The sequence below is a fragment of the Conger conger genome, chromosome 7 (genome assembly GCF_963514075.1).
Source record: "Conger conger chromosome 7, fConCon1.1, whole genome shotgun sequence".
NCBI lineage: Eukaryota > Metazoa > Chordata > Actinopteri > Anguilliformes > Congridae > Conger > Conger conger.
In genome coordinates, this window is record NC_083766.1 from 37,673,116 (window position 1) to 37,697,628 (window position 24,513).

At 46.0% G+C, this 24,513-nt stretch overlaps 1 protein-coding gene across 5 annotated transcripts in view; it reads right to left on the bottom strand.

Moving 5' to 3' along the window:
• Nucleotides 1-24,513, bottom strand: part of LOC133134107 (seizure protein 6 homolog) — a 238,122-nt gene that overhangs the window by 34,557 nt on the left and 179,052 nt on the right. For all 5 annotated transcript variants that reach the window (XM_061250533.1, XM_061250531.1, XM_061250534.1 and 2 more), the window contains exons 5-9: nt 8,890-9,075; nt 6,796-6,964; nt 6,116-6,282; nt 3,469-3,663; nt 1,203-1,341 (exon numbers count right to left, since the gene is read on the bottom strand). In XM_061250533.1, the coding sequence (XP_061106517.1) occupies nt 1,203-1,341; nt 3,469-3,663; nt 6,116-6,282; nt 6,796-6,964; nt 8,890-9,075 (856 nt within the window). The remainder of the gene's footprint in view (nt 1-1,202; nt 1,342-3,468; nt 3,664-6,115; nt 6,283-6,795; nt 6,965-8,889; nt 9,076-24,513) is intronic.

Here is a 24,513-nt window from a genome sequence, read left to right on the forward strand (position 1 = left end):
AACACAGATGACTCTACAATATACACATGCAAGCACATGTAGTAGACACATACACATGCACGTTCATACAAATGCAGTCACATACACACATACCGGTACTTGTAACACACACTTACGGCGCACACAATGTATCGTGGCACAAATCGTATGGGTCACGGTATCAGTGCGTGAATGTGCATACAGACACAACTGGCCTAAGCTTCGGTTCGCCAGGCCGCTCACACTGTGAATAAAATGAGCCCGATAGCTAGACTCTCTGAAAAAAATGCTTCCAAAAGGAACACCGTCATTCCATAGAAGAAACCCATCTAGTATCGAGTTCAAGGGTTCTTTGTCAGGCAAAATGGTTGGTCTGGGGTCTGGGAGCTTTCACACTTCACGTCTATGATAGAGAGCTCCATAAAGAACTAAAAAGATTCCTCTATAGCAATGGACACCAACCCTGTTCCTGGAGATCTACTGTCCTGTAGGTTTTCATTGCAACCCAAATTTGGCCTGCCTGATTCTACTAATTGGCAGCTCAACAGGATCTTTAGCTGTTGAATGAGGTGTCCATTGCTGAGGTTGGGGTGAAAACCAACAGGTCAGTAGATCTGCAGGAACAGGGTTGGTGACCCCTGCTCTATGGCGACAAACCAAAGAACCCCTTTTTATGATCGTATATAGAGCCAAGTGAGTGGCCCAGGATTTAGTACATTGTCGGGAGAGCATACATTTCATGCAGAATTAATACAGCCACAGGTCTGTATGCAGTGGCACTGCCAGCACATCTCCATTTCAAAGACACCATCTTTAGGAGAGCCAGAGGGGCTTTCTGGGAAAACTGGTCACCCGAGAACATACGGGAACGTGCGGTCCACGTGGGGCGCATGAAAAGGAGCGTGTTTCATCCCAAACGGCAACCTCAGAGAAGGGGGTTTTCCCTCCCGCCTGGCATGTACAGAGCTCACCCACAGCGGCGGCTACGTGCCCCCAGACAGGCCGAGCCTACGGAAAACTACACCGCAGAGAGGCTTCTGTCGACGGCTCGCTGGCCGCTCCCGACTTCAAACAGACTCCGTCTCGCCCGACCCGCGTTTGATGGCCGCATTAATTCCACGGAAGAAAGGACCCCTTTTCAAAGCTTCCTATTGAAACCTCACCGCTAAACACCACTAGCGCTTATACTGCTGCTTCTGCTGCCAAAAAAAGCAGGCACTCACACTTGGATGTCCAGCATGATTCTCTTGTCCTCCTCCACGTGCACGCCCCAGATGCAGTCCTGCCCTTTGTCGTAGGCCTCGGGCCAGTTGGGGGACAGGATCACTCCCGCCGAGTCTGTGATCTCTCCACTGCAGACGGCTGAAGCACAGAGACACACGGAGGTTAAAGCGAAACTCGAAAAGCGACTCTCGACTGAACAGTATGACCAGTGTATTGAAGTCAGCTAGTGCTCACTGGTACACAGTCCTGCCACTTTTACAGTATGTTTTGCTCTTTGGAGTTCCGTGACCTTTTCTTATTTTAAGCTCCCAGTAGTCCTTTCTCCCCTAGTCCGACCATAATCTCTCCCCAGTAAAAGTCGGTGGTAGTACCAGCGCCTGAAGCAGGTTGGAACGGATCAGTACGTTGTTCTGGGACTTCAAGGTTTTGCTCACAGTACCGGCACTTATTTTTTTCCACCTGAAGCATGGAGTATGACACACACTTTCACACAGGCACCAGCGCAGGCGTGGAGAATGCCCCTTTCTGTCTCACTCAAACTGCATCATTCTTGCCGGAGGAAGGGCTACGCTGGTTATCCTAAGGGTTATCAAACACTTATCCATTTCCTCGCGCACCGGAGAGAACGCGCCCAATCGTATCAAATTTGCGGGCCTAAAAATCACTTGCACGGACATCGACGCCGTTAAGTAATGTATTCACGCTCGTAATGCCTTCGCATTTTTCTCATCGCTCCCGGTGGCAGAAGGATAGGCCTTTTCAGCATCACCATTTTTCTTTTTAATGCAGAAACGGCTGACCCAGCCCTCGGCTGAAGTGAGTTGCTAAAAAAACGTTAATCCCTTCGATCCCAACTTCATTGTGGAGCTCTGAAATCCGCTCAAGAGCAGGGAGTGATAAGGCTGGGGTCTGCTTAGCAGCCTGCGCTAAAATATAAGTTTACTGCACGCTGGGTTCCCTGGCCATGGACTGTCTGGCTCAGCGCAACAGGGGAAAACCTGTTTTATGTCCCTCAGAGCTGCAGTTATCCTGGCCCCTGCAGTCATATACTGTGCTACAAGTAAAGAAAAACACTTGGATCAGAGTGAAGCTGATGAAACTGGCTTATTGCAGCATAATTAGGCTCATCACCGGAAGAAACTATGGAAGAAAGACGAATAAAGTAGTCATTTTTCCGCAGCATTATTTACAGCTATACAGGACATAGAAGTAAACACTGGAAATTTTGCATGGGGAATAGAATGAAAAAGCCTTGAAGCCAATGTGGAAATATCTGGAGAATTATACCTTGACGGCAGGAAAATAACAATACTTAAGACAGCAAGAAAGAAAAGCATGTTAAGACATTGATCATAAACAGACATAAAAAGGAGCTCAGCTCTTTTTAGGAAGAGAAATAAAACAAGCCCTCACCGCACAGCCTTGATCCTGCAACATTGCTAGATTTTTGAGAATGGCTTAGTTTTTCAAAGCATTCAGAAGCACACTGCACAATGTCATATGGCTGCACGCACTGTGCTCTTCATTAGTGTAGCTTCACCAGTACGCTTCTGTTCTTCCACTGCTAACATTTACATTTACTTACTTAGCAGATACCCCTACCCAGAGAAACATAATAGGCACAACATAACAACCAAACAAGGCAACAATGAGAAGCCTGCAATACATTATATTACAGTTATTTAGTTCAATAGACTTAACAGGAGCCAATCCCCCCTGGAGCAATGAGAGGTTATGGGCCTTGCTCATGGAGCCCAACAGCTGTACTGATCTTACTGTGGCTACACTGGGGCTTGAACCACCAACCTCCCCGGTCCCCATCAAACAGCTCGGCCACCTTAGCCAGTAGGGCAGTGGTTCTTAACCTTATTGGAGGTACTGAACCCTGCAAGCTTCATCAGTGCATTCACCGAACCCTTCGTAATTGGAAAAATAAAATATGATTTCTTCAAAACATAGGTATATATTTTATTGGAAAATAAAATATATACCTGTGCTTTTATCAAACTCCCTGGGGTTCGATTGAACCCAGGTTAAGAACCACTGCACTAGGGTATAGGCCGTCCTCAGCAAAACCTTACATGTATATTCATGTATATAATATTCCACACTGTACTGAATGGGGCCTTCACCCCTGACCATGGTTGGTTGCTGAGAGTTGAGTCCCCCTACTGCAGATTAGAACAACGCTTTATTCATTGGAACGGCACAAGACGTCCCTCAGAGACAGGGAGGGCGGTAAGGCCGCAGGAGGCTGGTACCCACCTCTGCAGGCGGGTTCCGTCTCGTTCCACTGAGGGTTCTCCGGGTCCATGCACTCGATGATGACGGAGCCCTGCTCCAGGGTGTAACCGGGGTCACAGGTGAACTCCACCACAGTGCCCACAGAATATGTGCTGTCGCTGCTGGTGAAGTTGCCGTATTTCACAAAGGGCTCGTAGCAGTTCCCCCGAGCGAACGCTGGAGGGAAAGCGAAGCAACTCGCGTCACTAGAAGGTTCCGCCGCTACACACTTTTCCTCCCAGTTATTTACTAGAGCCTCATTAGGCCCGGGGACACATATAATTCAACAACCCAACAGAACAGAGTTGAGCTAGCTGAATCTATTTCCAAATATCTCTCCAATACAAACACACACACAGCCTGTTGCTTTTGTTTTTTCAGCCCCTCGCTCCCTTATGTGTATCTAGTGTTGTCACGCTCTGTTTATTGCAGAATAAATACATATATTTATTACATATATTTTTGCACCTCCGAATGTACTCACGTGTTGCACTACAGTGACATTTTTTCAATTTAAATTTCCCTCTCTATTTTGTAGTTGGCACCGCTGTCACCTTAATAGCGCTGCGCATCGAGATAGCTAAACTGGGTGACACGCAACCAGCTGTCACCCTGGCACACTGTCGACTCCTCATTAGCACACGTAGCGCTGGGCCTGTGCGTTTCTGAGGTGCAGGCAGTCTGGCCCAGTTTCAGTCACTTAAAGCACAGGGCACATTCTAAACATGTTAAAACGGAAGAGAGCATAAATATGAATGAGTCTGCTCCGGAAAAAACAGTGAGATACCGGGGAGAATTTGCATAGAGTTTCATTTGCCTGGTGTGAACTGAAGCCAGTCGGAACGTGTTGTATGAGAAAGGTTTGGAGGCCAAGGTCAAGAGGAGGAATTGGACCTCCCGTTTGTGTTCTAGTCTGGAAATGCAGCACCAGAGGCACTTCACTCCTCAACAAAGCAGTGCCGTGTCAAAAACGCACAGTGGGAGTTCAGACAACTTTAACCTCACACCGCCATACCAATTCCACTGCGCATGCATTATTCAGCTACGGCGGTAAAGATCATTCTAATAAACTCTCACTGCAATTAAAAAATAACTGACTAATTATTGTCCCCGGGCCAAACAGCATTTTCTTGTATTAGAATAACATCTGAATGCTGTAATTAAAGCCCCACACTTTAAAAGGCATTGGAATTCAATCAAAAATAATAACACAATTAAAACATTCGCATAAATTGTCAAAAAACAAAAGTGGAATTATTTTAAAGGCTTTAATTGACACTGTTACTGAAATGTGATATTATTCTACTGCTTTCATTCACAGGTAAAAGGCAGATTGTTAACCTGGGATTGTAAAATGCAGGCCAGCAAAATGAAGGAAGCAGGAGGAGTGGGAATTGAAGGGTTAAACATGTTTGACACATATCTCTGATTTCCTGTACACTGGATTACTAGCATGAATGAAACCATAAGCGATGGAAACTCTTCTGGACTGTGTAGGAGACCTGGGTCAAATACGTAATTGTTTCGGATTCAACCACTTTTCCACTCTTTTCTGAGCTTGCCTAGTATTTTGGAACCTATAATATCAAAAAGTGCAAACCCTGACTTGTGGTCCTCTTGGTTGGCTTAATGGCACCAGGCAAGATCAATCGAGCACAGAAAGTTACTTGAATCCAGAAATGGAGTGTAGCATAGGCCACGAGTCAAGCTGCTCTGGCTGAATCAGCTGATGGCTCGGTTGATTAGTGATGTTCGCCTGTCACAGTCCATTCACATATCCGGGCTGTCTCTTCACGTGGCATCTCCTTACTCATCGGTGCTTCCTCTTGCATGCAAGCTGCCACATGCTGCCAGTGAAAACCTTCCTTCTGCGCTTATGCTCACTGAAGGTCTAAAACCCCTCCACCACCCCAGCTCCTCCCTTTATTGGCAAGAAGGTCCTTTCTGTGTGGAGTTTGCATGTTCTCCATGTGTCTGCGTGGGTTTCCTCTGGGTACTCCGGTTTCCTCCCTCTTCCAAAGATATGCTGTCAACCTGTCATCTGTACAAATAAGTCTGTGCTGTGCCGGGGATCTGTTCTGTATGTGCCCGTCTATCGGGGTTTTGCAGCTTGCCGCCCTGTCTTATGTCTTATGAAAGCTTGTGTGGGTGGCAGGGAGGACTTTCAGAACAGAGCCATACCGCCAAACATACTGTATCGCCTGAGATTGTTAATGAAGATTCTAACTTTGATAACAGCAGTCCTGACTTAGCAGTTACGTATTTGACCCAGGTCTGGTAGGAGGACCAAGCCCACAGGAGCACCACACCAACAGGGGGTCCAGGCCCACAGGAGCACCATGCAAACATGGGGACCAAGCCCACAGGAGCACCATGCCAACAGGGGGACCAGGCCCACAGGAGCACCATGCCAACAGGGGGACCAGGCCTGAGGCCCACAGGAGCACCATGCAAACATGGGGACCAGGCCCACAGGAGCACCATGCAAACAGGGGGACCAAGCCCACAGGAGCACCATGCAAACAGGGGGACCAAGCCCACAGGAGCACCATGCAAACAGGGGGACCAAGCCCACAGGAGCACCACGCCAACAGGGGGACCAGGCCTGAGGCCCACAGCAGTGCAGTACCTTCGTATCGGACGGCGGCGCCGGTGGAGGTGCCAGCTCCATCGGTGGTGAACTCGATGAAGAGGTGTCGGGCCGTGCTGACAACGCCCTCGTTGGGCAGGTACTCCACCTCGTACGAGTCGTAGACGGGCGGGGAGTCAATGTTGTTCCCGTCCTTTATGAGAAGCCTGGACACATTGAAACAAATCAAACTGAATCAACACTTTCATTAAATCACCAGTCCCTTACCTCAAAGCAGTGAATGCAAGACAGGACAAGGCCCCGGGAAGTCTAGACGTGCAGTATTGTGCTTCGTAATCAGTTATTTCCCATGATAGCACAGCGTCGCCTTTTATAAATGAGACTAAACTGTGACTCTAGAGCTGGTGTCACTCTGTTCATTAGCACGGAGGATTACAGTTAATTATTTTAAAAGACATGCTGTATAGGCGATATATTCCGTCCTCATTTCATCCCTCCGTGTGAGAGGTAGGAGCTGAGGGAACTTGGCTCGCTCTGTTCGAGGTGTGACCGCTGGGTGACTCAGAGTGTGCAGGCGACACGACAGCTCGAGGTGAGAAGTGTTTGAGCGTCAGAGGCTTAATGAGTATCAAACACAGGGAGACCTTTTGAGGCAGTCTACACACAGACTGCCCGGTTTAACCTCTGCGACCCTTCTGTCTGGCCCGTCCCTCGCTCACCGGTCGTCGTCCTCTGCCAGGGCCACCTTCTCGAAGTGGATGTGCAGCCGCTGTCCTTCAGGGGCCTCCAGCACCCAGTGGCAGGTCAGGTTGTTGCTGTAGTTGCCAGGGAAACCGGGAGAGACGATGCGCCCCACCGTGGCGTTCTTGACCATTCCCCCGCACGCGGCTGCGGCGATAGGGAGAGAGAGACAAAGAACGAGGGAGCGAGAGAGAGAGAGACAAAGAGAGAGGGAGAGGAAGAGTTGCACAAAGAACGGAGAGAAACGAGAGGAAATTAAAGAGTCGAAGAGAAAGCGAGAGACCGGAAAAAGAATGTGGGGGGGGGGGGGGGAAAGGTCATCGTGACATCGCAAAAAACCGCAGCTCGTAAATCAAGGCTTCGCAGCGCAGGAGGAAGACCCTCAAACCTCTCTCCTCCGAGTTCAAAAGAGACAAGGTGGACAGGAAGATAGGGGGTGCTGCCCGCACTCTGAGACCCATGGGATTGAGGGACAGGATTCGCACCATCGATCGCAGCAGAGTAAGGGCTATCTGTGCTGAACAGCTGCCGGGGATAAAGCGGGGGGTCGGAGGAGCGGGCTAAAGCAAGCCGGCCGGGCCCTGCTTCATTAATGCAGCCGTACAGATAGGCTGGCCTGGCAACACTTTACTCTGGACTGGTAATCAGCCACGGGCAGCCCTGCTCGCGGCCTCCCGCCGGCTACAGAGCATCGGTATGCCAGACGCGCCCTTTTAACGCTCACCTCGCTCATCTGTAAGCCCGGGCGGACCGGCACTCGGCACGTACATCCCTGCCCCGGGCAACGACAGCGTCTCGCAGCCCGCTACGCGTCATTCGATGGCACAAGCAAACAAGGTCCTGAATCTCATTTATTGCTTTTCTCTTTCTGCAGGGGGGGGGAGGTTGAGGGAGGGAGGGCCTTGTTTGGTATTGGAGGCGGGTCTCCGTGCTTCTCGTCGGCGTGTGTGAAATTGAGACGCGAGCTCTTAGGCCGCGCCGAGGAAACACCTTGCCGATTGATCGCTCTCCCCCGCGCCCGCCCAGGTTCCGGAAAAACCCACCTCAGCAGCTTAGGATTCCGCTCCCTCCGTGAACCGCCACCGTCTTTGTCGCCGTAAAAAGCCGAAATCGATGATTAAACGCCGATTCAATTGTGAGAAAACAAGGAGGCGAAAGAATGAGAGTTCACTAGGGCCCGGTTTAATTACCGCAGTTTTGCCTGAAAATACCTAATCCAGTCATCGCCTTCCTGTACAGCTGTTACAGGGGTTTACTGAGGCTGATGTCCTCCCACAGGGAGATAGCACTGTGTGTTTCTGCCATTGGGGACTGCGGTACACGCATATAAGTAGCTCATGGGAAAAAAGTCCTTCTCTATTAAAATGGAAGTGTTACAGCAGTTATGCCATCTGCAGTCATTAGTAATTATTGAAATCAATTAGAATTTGGCACCACTGAATAGTGGAGGCCTTCAGTTGGCTGAAATCCAACTGGCATAAATGCGAGCAGTGCTACCTCACATTTCCCTCTGTACTCGTGCAGGCAGGGTGTGAATGTGTGTGTTTGCATACAAACGTGTGTGTGTGTGTGTGTTTGTATGCGTGTGTGTGTGTGTGAGAGAGAGTGTGTGTGAGAGTAAGAGTGAGAGTGCATGTGTGTGCATGTGTGCATACATGCATGTGTGTGTATGTACATGTGTGTGTGAATGCATATATGTATACATGTGTGTATGCATATGTGCGTGTGTACATGTGTGTGAATGTACATTTGCGTGTGTATGTGTTTGTGTGCAGGTGTGTGTATGTATATGTGTGTGTGTGTGTGTGTGTGTGAATGCATACATGTATACATGTGCGTGTATGTATATGTGCGTGTGTTTCTGTGTGTGTGCGCATGTGCGTGTGTGTGCATGCGTACATGTATGCATTTGTGTGTATGTATATGTGCGTGTGTTTCTGTGTCTGTGTGCGCATGTGCGTGTGTGTACATGTGTACATGTATGCATTTGTGTGTATGTATATGTGCGTGTGTGTGTGTGTGAATGCTTACACGAGTGTGAATGCGTAAACGAGTGTATGTGGGGCCCTTACCTAAGCACTGGGGCTCCTTGCCGCTCCAGTAGGGCGTGGTGGCGTTGCGGCAGGTGAGGCTGGAGGGGCCATGCAGCTGGTATCCGGTGAGGCAGTAGAAGAAGGCCTCTCCCCCGGCATGGAGGCTGGTGACCGACACGTCCCCATAGGCGGGCCGGTGAGGGAACGCACAGCTCAACACGAAGGCTGGAGAGGGAGACAGGAGAGTGCCAAGGTTTTTAGAATACTCGCTTCCCAAAAATTCCTTTTTAAATCACTAAGTTATTTTGGGATCTTTGAAAGAGGAGATGATGGTATTTTTCTGCTTTAGGGTGTTTATTTGTAAGTCTGTGATTTGGGGACTGATTAACTTTCTCCAGAACAACTGTGCATGTGGAGTTTTCTTAATTAAATTTGTAAGAAAGATGATGGTTTTCCTCAAATATTTCTGAACATTTACCTAAACTGGTACTGGTTTTTTATTGCATGATATGGTGCCATTTGATGAGCTTCATTTCAGAATCTCATTAACAGATACTTAGATACTGATTTCTGAGTATTAAGCTTTTAAGATCTGTGACAAGCATTTTAGTTCAGTTTGCCCTCCCCAACATGTTTTTGTGTGCACACGTGCCTGTGTGTATGAGCATGTGTGTATGTGTACTGTATGCATGCATGTGTGTAGGCATATTCTCACCTGTCTGTATGTGTACGCACGTGTATATGCACAAGTGTGTATGTATATGCATGCACGCCTGTCTGTATTGCATACGCACACGTGTGTACGTGTATGCATGCGTTCCTCTCTTTCAGACAGCCCAGGAGTGTGATCCTCTCCAGGAGAAAGGACGACCAGCGGAGCAAGACAAACACCCCCAAACGTCCTGCTACGTACCCTCCCTGTCCTTAAATGGGCGACTCCACTCCGGACGTATGCAATTCCAATGTCTCCCCGGATGATAGATTAGGCTGCTGCATTTCTAAAGGGTGCCATAAACAGCCCTCCTCCACTTCCTGTGTTCTCCCTGCCTCTCCCCTGTGCCAGTGCCTGTATGTATGCCACATCCTGAGGAGTCCTCCATGTTAGCCCCTGCTGCTCATTATCCGGCAGGGAAGGAAGGTTTGTTTCTGCCAGGCTATTTGTCTGAGAAGCACTTTCCTGACAGAAATATCAGAGTGTAACAGAAGTGCCATATCTAGAGAGGAAATGTGCTAGAGAGAGCGAGTTAGAGAGAGAGAGAGGGCAAATGAGAAAGAGAGCAAATAAGTGAGAGAGAGTGTGTATGTGTGTGTGTGTGTGTGTGAGAGAGAGAGAGAGAGAGAGAGAGAATTTGAATTCAATAACACCTTTAATTAAAGTTAATTAAATTTGTCTTCCTTAGGTACAAGTCAGCTCATGTATGCAAATCTCATGACAGAGTGAGAGAATCAGAGAGAGAGGGAGAGAGAGAGAGAGATAACAAGATCATCAGTGCTGTTGTCAGACTGGGGAAAGTTCTGGAATTGGCTCAAAGGCGCACACCGCCAAAAGTGGCTCCCTCTGAATGTGGCAAGCCCAAATGACACACTGTCGCAGAGAAGACAGCAGGTGGAGGATATAAAGCAATGAGCCTTCTCTTACACCCTTAACAAAATCAAAAACAGCAAGACAGCACTAACAACCCTCACACAAACAGCTTTGGAGAGAGAGAAATGCTGGGGGCTTTTCAGTGCATAGGCGAGCGCTCAGCGCAGAATTAGCCTCGTCGATACATAAAACAGTTTAGCGAGCTAAAAGCCCATCCAAACAGCATCATCACCGCCTTTTAAATTCCACTCTCCGTCGCCGCATAATATAAACGGACATTAAAGCCTGCCGTTTTACAGCCAGCCTCCGTCAGATTGAGGGCATTAAAATAAAGGATACTTCAGAAAGCAATTTAAATTTCAACAGGTTCTCTCACCGGGCTAGAGGACATTTTGATATTATTGAGAAGGCTTACCCACAGCAATCACACTCAACAAGAGCAGCAGACGGTAATGAGAGGATGTTTTTACAGATGGTATTTAGAGAAACAACGGGGGGGGGAGGGGGGCGAAATATGTCTCAGCCTCTGTCTGTGTTTGTTTCGGTCAAACTGTTACCGCTCACGTTGAGGGCCTCCGGACCGCCGGTGCCTGTATGTGGCTGGTGGCCATTGTGGGCTTCGTAACACTTTCTCTGCCCTTAATAGGGCGATAAATCATCGCTTCACCAGGCACTGTTTATCACACATAGCGCAGTAGATCCAATACGCATTTAGACAACGAAGGCCACGTTTTGATTTTCCAGTCAATACCATCATTAGGGCCTGCGTGCGGAGATTGAGTTACCGGTAAGATCTCGCTATTTCCTGAAAATATAGTCGTGTCCTTCATTTGGCTGACCAGGTGCTAAGATATCCTGATTAGAGGGCTTTAGATAGCAGGGCCTTAAATTGCGGGGCCCCTTAGATCATCCATCAGAAGAATGTGCAGTTTAGGAGTGCGGTAAGAATTTATTACTGTCTCGCTGTATATTCATCATAATGTCAAAATGGCGGCTTTGCGATGCAGGAGCACAGCTCACTCACAGAGGAAAGCGGTGGGAATAGTCGCCACGCTGTCTCTGTGTATTCACCCGCAATGGAAATGACAGCCTTTCAGCCTCCTCGCCCGTAAGCACTGAAACTAACTTTCCATGACACCAAGTGGGGCACGCCTTCCTGTTCGCCGTTGCTGGAGAGCTCAAGCTAGGTTTTGAAACACCTGGCAGTTGGGGGACCAGTTCAGACCGGCTCCCAGCTTTACATGGCTTGACCAGCTCAAGCTATATTTTGAAACAGCTGGTTAACCAGCTACCAGCTCAGACAATTAGCATTAGCTGGTTGACCAGTTCATACCCAGCTAGACCAGCATTTGACCAGCTTGATTAGCTCAATTTTCAAGCTGGTTAAGCTGGCAGAGCCAGATTTTACAGCAGGGCAGGTCGTTGGTGCATTGGTCAGAACATCTATGCACCATTTTATTTTCACCGTGTTCTTCTCAGAACATTGTTTTACCTCGGGCATTACCCCTGTGGCACAGAGTTACCTGTGGTCACAGAAAATGAATGCTTTATTTCTTTATTTTTTGTCCCTCCCTCATGCAGGGAGAGTTAAGGATCTCTATTTTCAGGGGGAGGCATGTGGCTTGATGAATAGGAGCAATTTTTCCCCCTTGCTAAGCTTTGGGTCTGTGGTAAACAGGTCAGGAGTAAATGTGCCACAGCAGCAGAGAAAGTGAGTGTGCTTACATTTAAGAACCAAGAGCGCAGTGGGAACAAACCCTCACGGTGGGGAAGGCTGGGGAAATGTTGTGTTCCAAACAATGCCCCCCTCCGATGTCTGAAACACAGGGCTCTTTCCAATGGCTTATTTCCACTTCCCCGCATCCTTTCCTTGTGTTAACTCCACCCATTGGAGAACACTAGGAAAGGATGTGAGGACAGAGGAATTGAGAAAATTGAAACATGAGTTTGAAGCCAGGTCAATTGCAGACGTTGTCGACAGGGAGTACATGTTCTTCCTGTACAACATCCAGAAAATCCGTCCCTTCCTCACCACCCACTCAACTCAGCTCCTTGTTCAAGCAATGGTCCTGTCCCGCTTGGACTACTGCAACTCTGCTGGCTGGCCTTCCGGTACCCTGACTCTCTCTATAGGGCGGCCTGCTGCGTAGTGGTTACGGTACATGACTGGGACCTGCAAGGTCGGCGGTTCGATCCCCGGTGTAGCCACAATAACATCCGCACAGCCGTTGGGCCCTTGAGCAAGGGCCTTAACCCTGCATTGCTCCAGGGGAGGATTGTCTCCTGCTTAGTCTAACTGTATGTTGCTCTTGATAAGAGCGTCTGCCAAATGCCAACAATGTAATTTAATGTCTCTCACGTCACCCCCCTGCTCACCAACCTTCACTGGCTGCCTGTATGTGAAACATTGGTGCAATTAATGGATTAGCCCCTGCATACATCCAAAAGCTAATCAGACCCTATACACCTGCCAGACCTCTCTGTTCCGCTACCTCTGGACACCTGTCCCCCCCCCTCATTGCACTTGAACTTCTCGGTCACGACTGCTGTTCTGCCCCCCACGTCTGCCCCCACAGTGGTGGAATGACCTTCCTGTGGATGTCAGAAGTCTTTGACCACTTTCAAGTGCAGACTGAAAACTTACCAATTCCTTCCCTACCTCACTGTCATAATGATCCATGTATGCTATAGGTTATAATTGCACTTGTGTATAGTATTTGGATATTTTAGCTGCCAAACATGGTATGCTATTTGGATTTATTCTTCAAGGGTTCAGGTTTTATCTATATGATCATTATAGGACTTGGAACTGTACTTTCCTCGAGGGTCTTCAGTGCATTTGTCCCTGGTCCTGATTTGTACTTTATTGTTTTAGTGTCGCTCTGGATAAGAGCGTCTGCTAAATGGCTATAATGTAATGTAATGTGTTTTTTAATGTAAAATGTATTTTCTTAGAAAGAAAACATGCACTGTGAGAACGGAGCCAGAAAGCTAGAGCTGACAAAAACTGTTCTCATTTTCCCCTGAGCCCTGGGAGGGCAGTGGAGGAGACACTCCAGCAGTTGAACACAACACAAAAGCAGAACATAAAGGAATGAAAGCTTGCAAATGAACACAGCTGCAAGACTAAATGCATTCGGCAGCAGTACGGCCGGAGCTCCAGACACCTGCGCTTCAGCTCTCCGTCTCCCTGGAGACCCACAGTGTGAAACCTGAATGGGCGCCGGAGAAGCCAGGGGGACGTGTGCTGCTTACCGTGAGAAACTGCACCCTGGGGGAGTCCACCTGCCGCGGCAGCACCGTGAAACATGCAAAGGTTCGGTGAGACCAGTCTTAGCTCGCCACCAAAAAGAGGGAGCTATAGTAACAAACCCCAACCGTGCCGGTTCGGTCTGTGGCTGGAAGCCCTGCAGGCCAGAGTGTAACTACAGTTAAACTAAAATCCATTTTCATTTGTATAGCGCTTTTCACAGAACACTGTCGCAAAGAAGCTCCAGAGAGGAACCGAAGGGGAAAAAAAGGAGGGGGGTACCAGCCTTGAGCCCCCAGATAGCACATGAGGTAAAGTAAACTCCTTAGTGGGGAGAAAAATCCTCAAACGGTGAGAAAAAACTCTTGGATGGGAAGAAATCTCAGGAGAAACCCAGCTATAGAGGGGGAGCCCATCCTCTGCAGGCCGGTAGCAGTGCCAGGGGAGTGAGGGTTTCAGTCAGTCTTCAGACTTAATTTTATTGTGCAGCAGCGACACCTCTGGTGGATCGGGGACCTGCAGTCTATACCTGCGCCCGTTGTGACAAGGTCACTCCTCTAATCCTATGCAGATCTCCCGCTGGATTCCAGAGTGATCAGAATCAGCAGCTAGCAGTACGCTTTAGAGGAAACACGCCTGTCTTCGTATGCTCTCTCTCGGCTCTGCGGCAATGAGACGCGCAGAAAGGAAATTCCCGCGAAAGGAAAAAAAAACGGGGGATAAAAATTGGTTTAAAAAAACGAGCCAATGAGCGAGACGGCAGGGGTCCAGGTGCCCCCCTCCGCCGTCCTTTTATGGCGGGCGAATTAGAGCAGTGGGGGCCGGGGCTGCCGCGTGGGGGTTCTGTTATAGCATTATTACATTGTCATTTCCATTCCAGCAGGACTAATACAGCTCGGATGCCGAAGGAAAGCATAATGTTGAGCCAATTCTCCCCCGAGAATTAAATCACCGTTGCTCGCCGCCTTCCCATTCCATTGTAGCCGAGTGGCTTTATAGGCCATAAAGCTTGATTGTTTTGCTATTACAAGTAATGACGCCATGGCAACTGGAGTTGGGGAGATTAGCTGGCGGTCAGGTTGCAGGCAACAGATGCTAAATTAATGTCCTCCATTATTTGCCCCAGAAGAGACCGTATAAAATCCATCATGCCGCGGTTGTGATATACGTCTAGCTTTCAGGAGGAGCTTGCTCCTTTGTCTAGGCGTGCGGTCGGCGGTGGATGCTCACTCCTGCTAATGACCACAAACGAGAAGCCCACTGACACTGATGACCTCATCTCACTGCCCCCGGCTTGTCCCCGCTTCTTCCGCGAAACATCGATACGTGTGTCAATAAGCACAAGCTACCGGATCAGAAAGTGCTTTAGTAAGTGCAGTTTCATCGCGATTTAGGCTACTCGCCAGCTACACTGGATGAAGGGAGAGCTGATTTCGGTATAAACTATCCATCAGTTGAGCTGCAATTCATCCATCAGAAATAAACAGCAATCACGCATGAATAAGAAAATTAATAACCAAGCATTCTGATCATTTAGGAGGCTGTTCCCATACTGACAGAACAACGCAAGGCTCTTATTTAAAGCGAGCTGACCTGGTTCACAGTTATTGTCCTTAATAGCATTTATTGAGCAGTTGACCATTACAATTGAGAGTTTAACCCAACCATACAAATATCAATACATCACAGCTGCGTTGCAGTAAATCTCTCCATTTAATTTCTCTTCCCTGTGATGATGCTATCGATCTTTGTTGAAGGGCAATGTATCACTGGAGAGGCAGGGATCTGGACTGGCGAGCACTTTAAATGGAGGGGTCTTTCTGGCGCGGATGAGAAGACTAACATCACCGACCGCTTCTCTCCTTCCGGCTTCCGAGGGCTCAAATAGGCCCGGCTAACCGACGCCGTACCGCGGTAAACGGCGTGATCCCAGAGCGTGCCTTCGACCCGTGCGTCAAACGGGACCGGAAGCTCCCAGCAGGACTGCGCGAATGCCAGAGCGATCTGATAATCCGCGAAGTGACAGCAGGGCTGAGATATGCCAGGGGAAACGCGAGCGAACGAACCGGAGCACTTGCACCGTGCGTGTTCCAGCACGACAGCGATTTAAAAGCCTGTCCAAACGGAGACGATACGCCGCCTCTCTCTCACCGCCCGCCCACGGCACGTCCCGGGCGGGGAGACGGCTCTTTTCCGACCCACCGGCGCCGGCGATTTCTCCGATACGCGGACGACGCTGCGATCCCTCGCTTTAGCGGGGACGCCTCGTCTATTAGGCCTCCTATACTTCACATGACCCGATGAAAAATGCATCCTGCTTTTTTTTTCCTGAGCATTAATTATGAAACGCAGGGGGAATTCAATTGCGCTCAGTTCATCAGCCCTCATTGAAGATAATTGCGTGTGACGGGCTCGTTCGGAGAGGACAGGGGCATATGGGATGTCTTGTTCGTTCCGCGATCGGATTTCACGCCGGCTCGCATTAACCTCCCCCGTGCGACGGGAGGAGCAGGGAAATGACGGCGTCGACGGGCCACTGGGACTAAACGGCCTCCCTCGGGAACTGCGGGGTTGGCACAGTCAGGAGCCCCCGACTGCCAACGTCGACAGGCAAACAAAAAAAACGCTCTATGCACTAAAGGAGCATTGAGAATTCCTTAAGGCTTATGATTTTTAATGCTGGGTTTAAATTACCTAGCTGACTGTATAAGACATTCACAAAGCATGAAAGCCACTTAGGCTGACATTAGAAGTCTGCCACATTATTTCCGTACAATTTATGCTGCGAGGTTCTCCACACTGATAACCAGATTCTCTGGATTGCGAGGGGCTGGATTGTGCCGCCTCGTTGCCCTCTTTGCCCAGGGGAGATTCTAGGATTTTTTTAGGATCCAAGGTGGAGGGCGGCCTGCAGCGTAGTGGTTAAGGTACATGACTGGGACCCGCAAGGCCGGTGGTTCAATCCCCGGTGTAGCCACAATGAGATCCGCACAGTCGTGGGGCCCTTGGGCAAGCCCCTTAACCCTGCATTGCTCCAGGGGAGGATTGTCTTCTGCTTAGTCTAATTAAATGTACATCACTCTGTAATGCGATGGGTGTCATCCCATGCCATTGCATGTTGAAGGTCTACACTCAGTGATCACTTTATTAGATAGACCTGTACACCAGCTTGTTAATGCTGATATTTAATTAGCCAATAATGTGGCAGCAACTAAATGCATAAAAGCATGCAGATATGGTGAAGTGGTTCAGCTGTTTTTCAGACCAAATGTCAGAATGGGGAAGAAATGTGATCTAAGTGACTTTGACCATGGAATGATTGTTGGTGCCAGACAGGGTGTTCTGAATATCTCAGAAACTGCTGATCTCCTGGGATTTTCATGCAGAACAGTCTCTAAAATTTGTAGAGAATGGTGTGAAAAATGAAAAACATCCAGTGAGCAGCAGTTTTGCGGGCAAAAATGTATTGTTAATGAGAGGTGTCAGGGGACAAGGGCCAGACTGGTCAAAGCTGACAGGAAGGTGACAGTAATGCAAACAATCACACATTACAACAGTGTTATGCAGAAGAGCATCTCTGAACACACAATGTTTCAAACCTCTTAAATGGATAGGCTACAGCAGCAGAAGACCCATACGTCTAAAAAACAAGTCTAATAAATACCTAATAAAGTGCTCACTAAGTGTAGCTATGCAGAATTTTCAGTACCGTTCAAGAGACAGAGAAAGGTGAAAAACCGATTTTAATCACTATAATTCAAAGCCCCCTCTGATTGTAGCCATATGAAAGGAAAGGCAAACAATGCATACAAAGAACATAGAACAATGCATGCTGACAAGTTAAACCCCAGCTTCCAGACACGCGGTGAATTCTGCCTCGCTACATGTTAATAATACCAACCCTGGCACTCTTTTACTCCCTCACAAACTTCTCTCTTAATTGTTTACATTCTTTTCAGACCGCCTCTTCCAGCAACTTTCCACCGTGCATTTCCCCAGATTTCAGAAGCGTCAGCGGTGCACTGGCCCTACCCTGAGGTGCAATGCACCTTCTGCTGCAGACGCTTCCCTCAAGCTCATGACGGCCAGACGGCCTTCTAATCACCCTCCAATATAAAACTAGAAGAAACAAGTTGTAGAAAACACCCAGATTCTTTATCAATCGTCAACTTTGGATTGATTACTTTTTTGTTTTTAAAAATGAGTGGTGATAGCCCGCACCTTACACTTTGTTTTATTCAGACGGGGGGGGGGGGGGGGGGTTACAGGTAGGGATGGGATTAGAGTACAGTAAGTGCTATGGTCGACTGCCCAATGGATGCATTGTCTGCACATTCTCAGGGTCATCCGACAAACTATCCCAAGTCCTCGTAAATCAGCAATACCTATTCAATGAAGTTCTGCAAGCTCATACTATCTCTTTCCCTTCATCTCCTCAAAAGCATACAAGAAATAATGTGCATTTCGTATTGAAAATACACAATATCATACAGTAACATACATTTTCAAATATCACAAGGTTTGAAAATTGAGAAAATGAACAGGGTGGCCAAAAAACTGATGATACTACATGACTTATGGTCATGTACAGTAGATAGAACACATAACCAAACTGTGATACAGATGGATTAAATTTGTTTAACACGAGAGCATTGTGCGGTTTAAGTCATTAAAGTCACTGTAAAATGTAGAGGTCTCCCACGGGGTTGATTAGTGACTAAACACTGGGAAGGATCTGTAAGCATACGCGTCCAAATCTGTGATTTCATCCGTCTGTGATTCATATGAAGACTGAGATATCAACAAGGGACATTAGACCAAATGTTTGTTTCTGGCTTTCTGCTCTATCCCCTGTCAAACTGAAACCAAATGACAAAAATACAAAGATTTCAGTTGAAAGTGTGGATTTAACTTTCTTTTTCATTACTGAATTACTGGAAGTCTACCAACCCTTTCAGAGTTTAAGAAATCAATTTACTGCTTCACAAGAGGTAGAAAGTCCATTTTCATGGTGTGGCCTTAATCCATTTATCACTGTTACCATGGACTGGGCAATGAAGCGGACTGGTGACGTTACTAAATAAGAGGTAATTGTTTTCAATCCAAACAAGACACAATCCACAAAATATAAATTCACTACCAATACCCTCAACCCAATTGCAGCATTTACATGTCAAAGTGAAATGAATGGGGTTCGGTCTAATTTAATAAATACATTCAAAATGGTACTGCATTTGTATTTACTGCAGTAATAATAGTTTGATTACTAAAAAACAAACACTTTTGCTGAGGATGCAGTGAAATATGATAATGTGAAAATGATTAAAAGCATAATTCACCCTCCATGCTATTATTCAATTTACCACCACTTCTAATGTTTTAATTAAAAGGATTAAGAGAAAACTTTTGCCTTCAGTGGAATTACTCACTATCTGACATGCGCTATTCTTAATTCAGCAAAAGTTAATCTCTAATAAACACAGAAAATCCCTCAAAGGTTTTAACACATACAATGTAGAGGCCTAAAACTAATTCAAGTTTATTCAGAAAATTACATACATTTTGACATTTTCTACAACCCCCACGACCAAATTGAACATTTCTACAACCCCCACGACCCACATGCAATAACAGTATTCATAGCAATATGCAACTTGGACAGTCTGTCTGTTGCCAACCAGCACCCACACCCAACCTGACCCCCCTCAGTCTCTGTACTGTAGGGTTACATTACAGAGTGTTTAGAAAACACATTTCTTCAATGTTTAGACCCCCCATTCCACTCTTCACTGAAGCCTGTGACATGCTAACAGCATGCAGACTTCACAATCCAATCAGCATTTACCAGAAGCACAGTCCAATCAACACATTTATCAGAGCTAATGCCTTAGCAGGTAGTGTTATATTGACGTATTAAGCACACCAACAAAAACTCCAATTCACGCTGCAGCTACAGTACATTACAACAAATGCTCCGCACAAAAACAGTTGGGTCATATATCATCAACATTGAATTAATAAGTTATGAAAATTCTGTTTCTCCAGTTGGCCGCCGGGAATGCGTTTCTTTTTGGCAGTGTTTATAGAATGTAGAATGTTCTGGAAAAGACTGAAGCGTGACTGGTGGGTGCTGCTGGAGACACAATGAGGCCTTGCTCTGTCTTGGGCTATTATACCTGTGACAGGTCATCCGATAAACTATCCCAAGTCCTGGTAAATCAGCAATACCTATTCAATCAAGTTCTGCAAACTCATACTATCTCTTTCCATTCTTCTCATCAAAAGCATTGGAGAAATAATGTGCATTCTGTGTTGAATATACAGTACATGATTAGATATACAGGTACATCATAACTTCATCACATGGTTGTTAAGTATGATGTACCTGCTGACCGTATGCTATTTATTTTTGCATTCTGTATTTTATAGTCATGTACGGTAGATAGAAGGCATAACTAAACTGTGATACAGATAGATTAAATTTGTTAAACACGAGAGCATTGTGGCGTTTAAGTAATTAAAGTTGCCGTAAAATGTTAAGTCAGCACGACAACTTGCTTTTGTCAGTATTTAAAGTTGAAAATTGGATTTAACACAGTACCCAAACAATTTGTGTAAGCCTCGTCATTGCACTGTAATGAAGGGAAGTAGTCGCTGAACTCCATACACGTGCATGTGTTTGCGAAGATAGGACATATTGAACCACCATCTGCCTATCTTCATCCACTGCTGCTCTTCTGATTCCACCAAAATGTGAATATGGGATTCAGAGCCAGGCTTTATGTAGCTCACTGTGAATGATTGGGTGTATGTGTAGGACTGTGTATTCATGTGTGTGTGTGTGTGTGTGTGTGTGTGTGCATGTGTATGTGAAAGCAGGTGTGCTTGTATGCGAAAGCATGTTTGTGTGTGTGCATGTGTAAAATCTAGTTTGTGTGGTGAGTGTTTGTGTGTCAGTGAAAGCGTGTGTGTGTGTATGTATTTGTGTGTGTGCTTGTATGTGAAAGTATGTTTGTGTGTGTGCGCACCTGTATGTAAGTGTATATGTAAAAGCATGTTTGTGTGTGTGAGTGTATGTGAAAGCATGTTTGTGTGTGTGAGTGTATGTGTGTGTGTGTGTGCGCAAACACCATTGAAACCTCTGAAGATGAATGTGGGCAGACGCACAACATGAACCCAATAGCGACCCGCTTCATACAAGCGCTAACAAATGACCTTGGGAATTTTCACGAGTTTTCTCTTCTCTGGCAAAAACGCAGGCGCCCGTATGCGCTCTCCTGATGCGGAGCATGAGCAATGGGGTCGGCAGCCATGCCGTTTACTCTTGCTGTGTGTGCAAAGCCGGGGTCTGAGCACCTCCGTGTCTGCAATAAATGGCCAGCAACTGTTGTCCTTTTTTTTTGCAAGGACAAGAATGGGGCACAGTGTTCAATTTAACTTTGGGGTGTTTTTCCTCGCTATCTGAGCCTTGACATCCTACCGCAGGGCTGCAATTGAACTCCCATTATGCTGCTGGGATAGGAGCGTGCTCTCCATCTGAGAGGGGCCTGGATGCTGCTGACTCACCCTCTCGTGTCCGTCAGCCGGGAAAACAGCAAACACCAGCCTCTCCAAACTCCCAAAACTTTCATAAAGTAAATGGCACTAATTGCGACTGTAGTGTTCTATTATGGTTACTTTACCCATGTGAAAAAGGTTTGTAAAAAACATACAAGAAACATATATACAGAAAATATTAAATACATACAGTGAAGTCCATAATTAGGCTATGATCCAGCTTGGATTGGTTTAGGCCCCGACCATGCATGTTCATGGTGAACTTTAAAAGCTATTTTCAACAACATGCATAAAAAACTTATTGAATATGGATTCTGAGCCTGAGAAAAACCAGTATTCCATTGAACAAAACAATAAATGATTACGGCATAGAATAACATAAAACGAATAAGCTACCTATTGAATAAAAAACGTATTTCAACAGAAGCACAGGAAAGGGAGCTGGTGTGAGAAAAAGTGTGAAATAGAGTTAATGCATAAATTACACAGACTGTGCGGCCATTGCCCATTGGCTACTTGGTAATCTAACGTGTCTACACAACATCATATGGGTAAATATATTAAACGGCTGGCATTTATATAGCGCCTTTATCCAAAGCGCTGTACAATTGATGCTTCTAATTCACCAATTCACACACAGACACACACACACTCATCAGGAGCAATAGGGCATTAGGTGTCTGGCTCAGGGACACTTCGACACACCCAGGGTGGGATTAAACCGGCAACAATCCAACTGCCAGACAACTGCTCTTACCGCCTGAGTTAATGTCGCCCCATATATTACAATTTAATCTGTGCGATAGCCTATAACAGACTGTCAAACGAGGACTATTGCTGCTCAGTTCGATCGTTAGGATAGTTGTTCAGCACGTCACGCGTCTCACGCTATTCAGAATGAAAATGTGCACACTGATCGGCTAATTAATGAATGCATTCATCCAATCTTTTATCAAATTCTTTTGCTGTCGTACAGTCATCAGAGTTGAGAACATATACCATATAACAACACTTCAATGCAGTTTATTCAGTCTATTCAAGACCACGTAGCCTACATCATTATAACAAGAGCAATGCAATCAGACCCTCACACTCATGCTGCCTGCACAGTGCGGAGAGAAATGTCTCGCCATTTTTCATCGTTATATTATTTTAATGGTATGCATACATTTTGTTATTCTACCATTATTATCAAACTCACACATCATATGGTCGCGTATATCATTTTATTGTGCTCACCTACAAAAATAAAAAAAGAGTTGGCTCTTCAGGAATTCAAGCTGGCTCCCAACGTACACCAAAAAGCACCAGACTCGCCAACTGTCCAATTACATTTGGTCCCCTAAAATGGGTGGACTATGCATAAAAATGGATGTATTTCCTACATGCATCACCCAATATTGAGGCAATATTACAGTATGCACTTTTAATTTCTTTCATTTTATATGCAAAGTACTGGAGTATAGAGCTAAAATAACAGAAATTGTACCACTGTCCAAATACTTACACTGTATGTGTTGTAGAGCTGGCATATATAATTATTACATAAATTCTATATAATTTTAACTTACTTAAGGCACTTAAAGATATTTAATACGATGTCACAATACAGTGGCTTCAGAGAGTATTCAGTCCCCTTCACACTTTATTGTGTTTTAATTTAATTTAATTAGATTAAATTTTTAATTGAAAAATTGGCATTTTTACTACTCTCAATAACCCATAATGACAAAGTTAAAACATGTTTTTGGATTTGAAAATGTATTAAAAATCCAAAACTGAAATTTACATAAGTCTGAATGACCCTTTCCTGTGGCACATTAAATTCTGTTTAGGTGCATCCTGTTTGCTTTAATTATCCTTGAGATGTGTCTAGAACTTAATTGGAGTCCACCTGTAGCAAATTGATTTGATTGGACATAGTTGCACACACCTATAATTCACACTGCCTGTCAGGACAAAAACCAAGCCAAGAAGTTCAAGGAACTCTATGGACCTCTGTGATAAAATTGTGGTGAGGTATAGATCAGGGCAAGGGTATGAAACCATTTTTAAGCTTTGAGTGCTCAATAATTGTGAAATGGAAGAAGTTAAGAACGTCTTCCTAGAGTTGGCCGTCTGGTCAACCTGAGTAACCAGGCAAGAAGGACCTTGGTCAGGGAGGTGACCAAGAACCCAATGGTCACTCTAACAGAGCGTTGGAAGTGCAGAGATGGGAGAACCTGCCAGAAGGATGACCATCTCAGCAGCACTCCATCAATCTGGCCTTTATGGTAGAGTAGCTAGATGGAAGCCACTCCTGAGTATAAGGCATATGAGCCTGCTTGGAGTTTGCAAAGATCTGATGAGACAAAAATTGAAGTCATTAGGCAGAACTCTAAGCAGTGTGTCTAGCTAACACCAAGCACTGCTCATCACCTGGCTAATTCAATCCCTACGGTGAAGCATGGTGGTGGCAGCATCATGCTATGGCGGTGCTTCTCAGTGGCAGGGACAGAGAGACTGGTCAGAATTGAGGGAAAAATGAACTACAGAACTGGATGTTATTTGTTTTTCGCACCATGCTCACTGGATGTTTTCTTGTTTTTCGCACCATTCTCTGCAAACTCTAGAGACTGTTGTGCATGACAATCCCAGGAGATTAGCAGTATCTGAGATGGAAAATAGATAGTTTGAAACATTGAGAGAGTTTTTGTAGCCTTCTCCTTCTTGGTGGAAATGAACAATCTTCATTCTGAAATTCTTGAAACTGTTTAGAGGAACCCAACCCCTGTTAACACCAGTTCAGAATAAAAAGTTCAGCCCTGGAATTATACTCACCTGAGTCATCGAAGCCCTAATGAGTAAATCACCTGGGTCTGGGGCTTAGTATTCATCTTTTTAAAAAGTAACAAAGAATAATCCAAACCCAAACTTTTTCACAGGGGCCTTTTCCTTTTTTTCTCATTTATAAACAGTAAAAAATCTGAATAAAAAGCAATCTTCTTTAAAATTTGAATAAAGGTCTCATGTTTAACTCTAAACAATTTAGAGTTCAAGTTTGCTTTTGATCACATAGAGATTCATTGTAACAGACATTTAAACCAGGGGTGTCCAAATTTTTGCACCCCACTGTGAAAATAAATATGTTTTCTATACGTTTCATTTAGTAAAACATACTAATCAACATACTGTATATGATTTTGACCTTTTGCACATGGATATTCTTTGTGTAAGTTCATTGCTCAGTGTTATTTAGTGGATACCTCTAGTACTGTGTGTTTTAGATGCA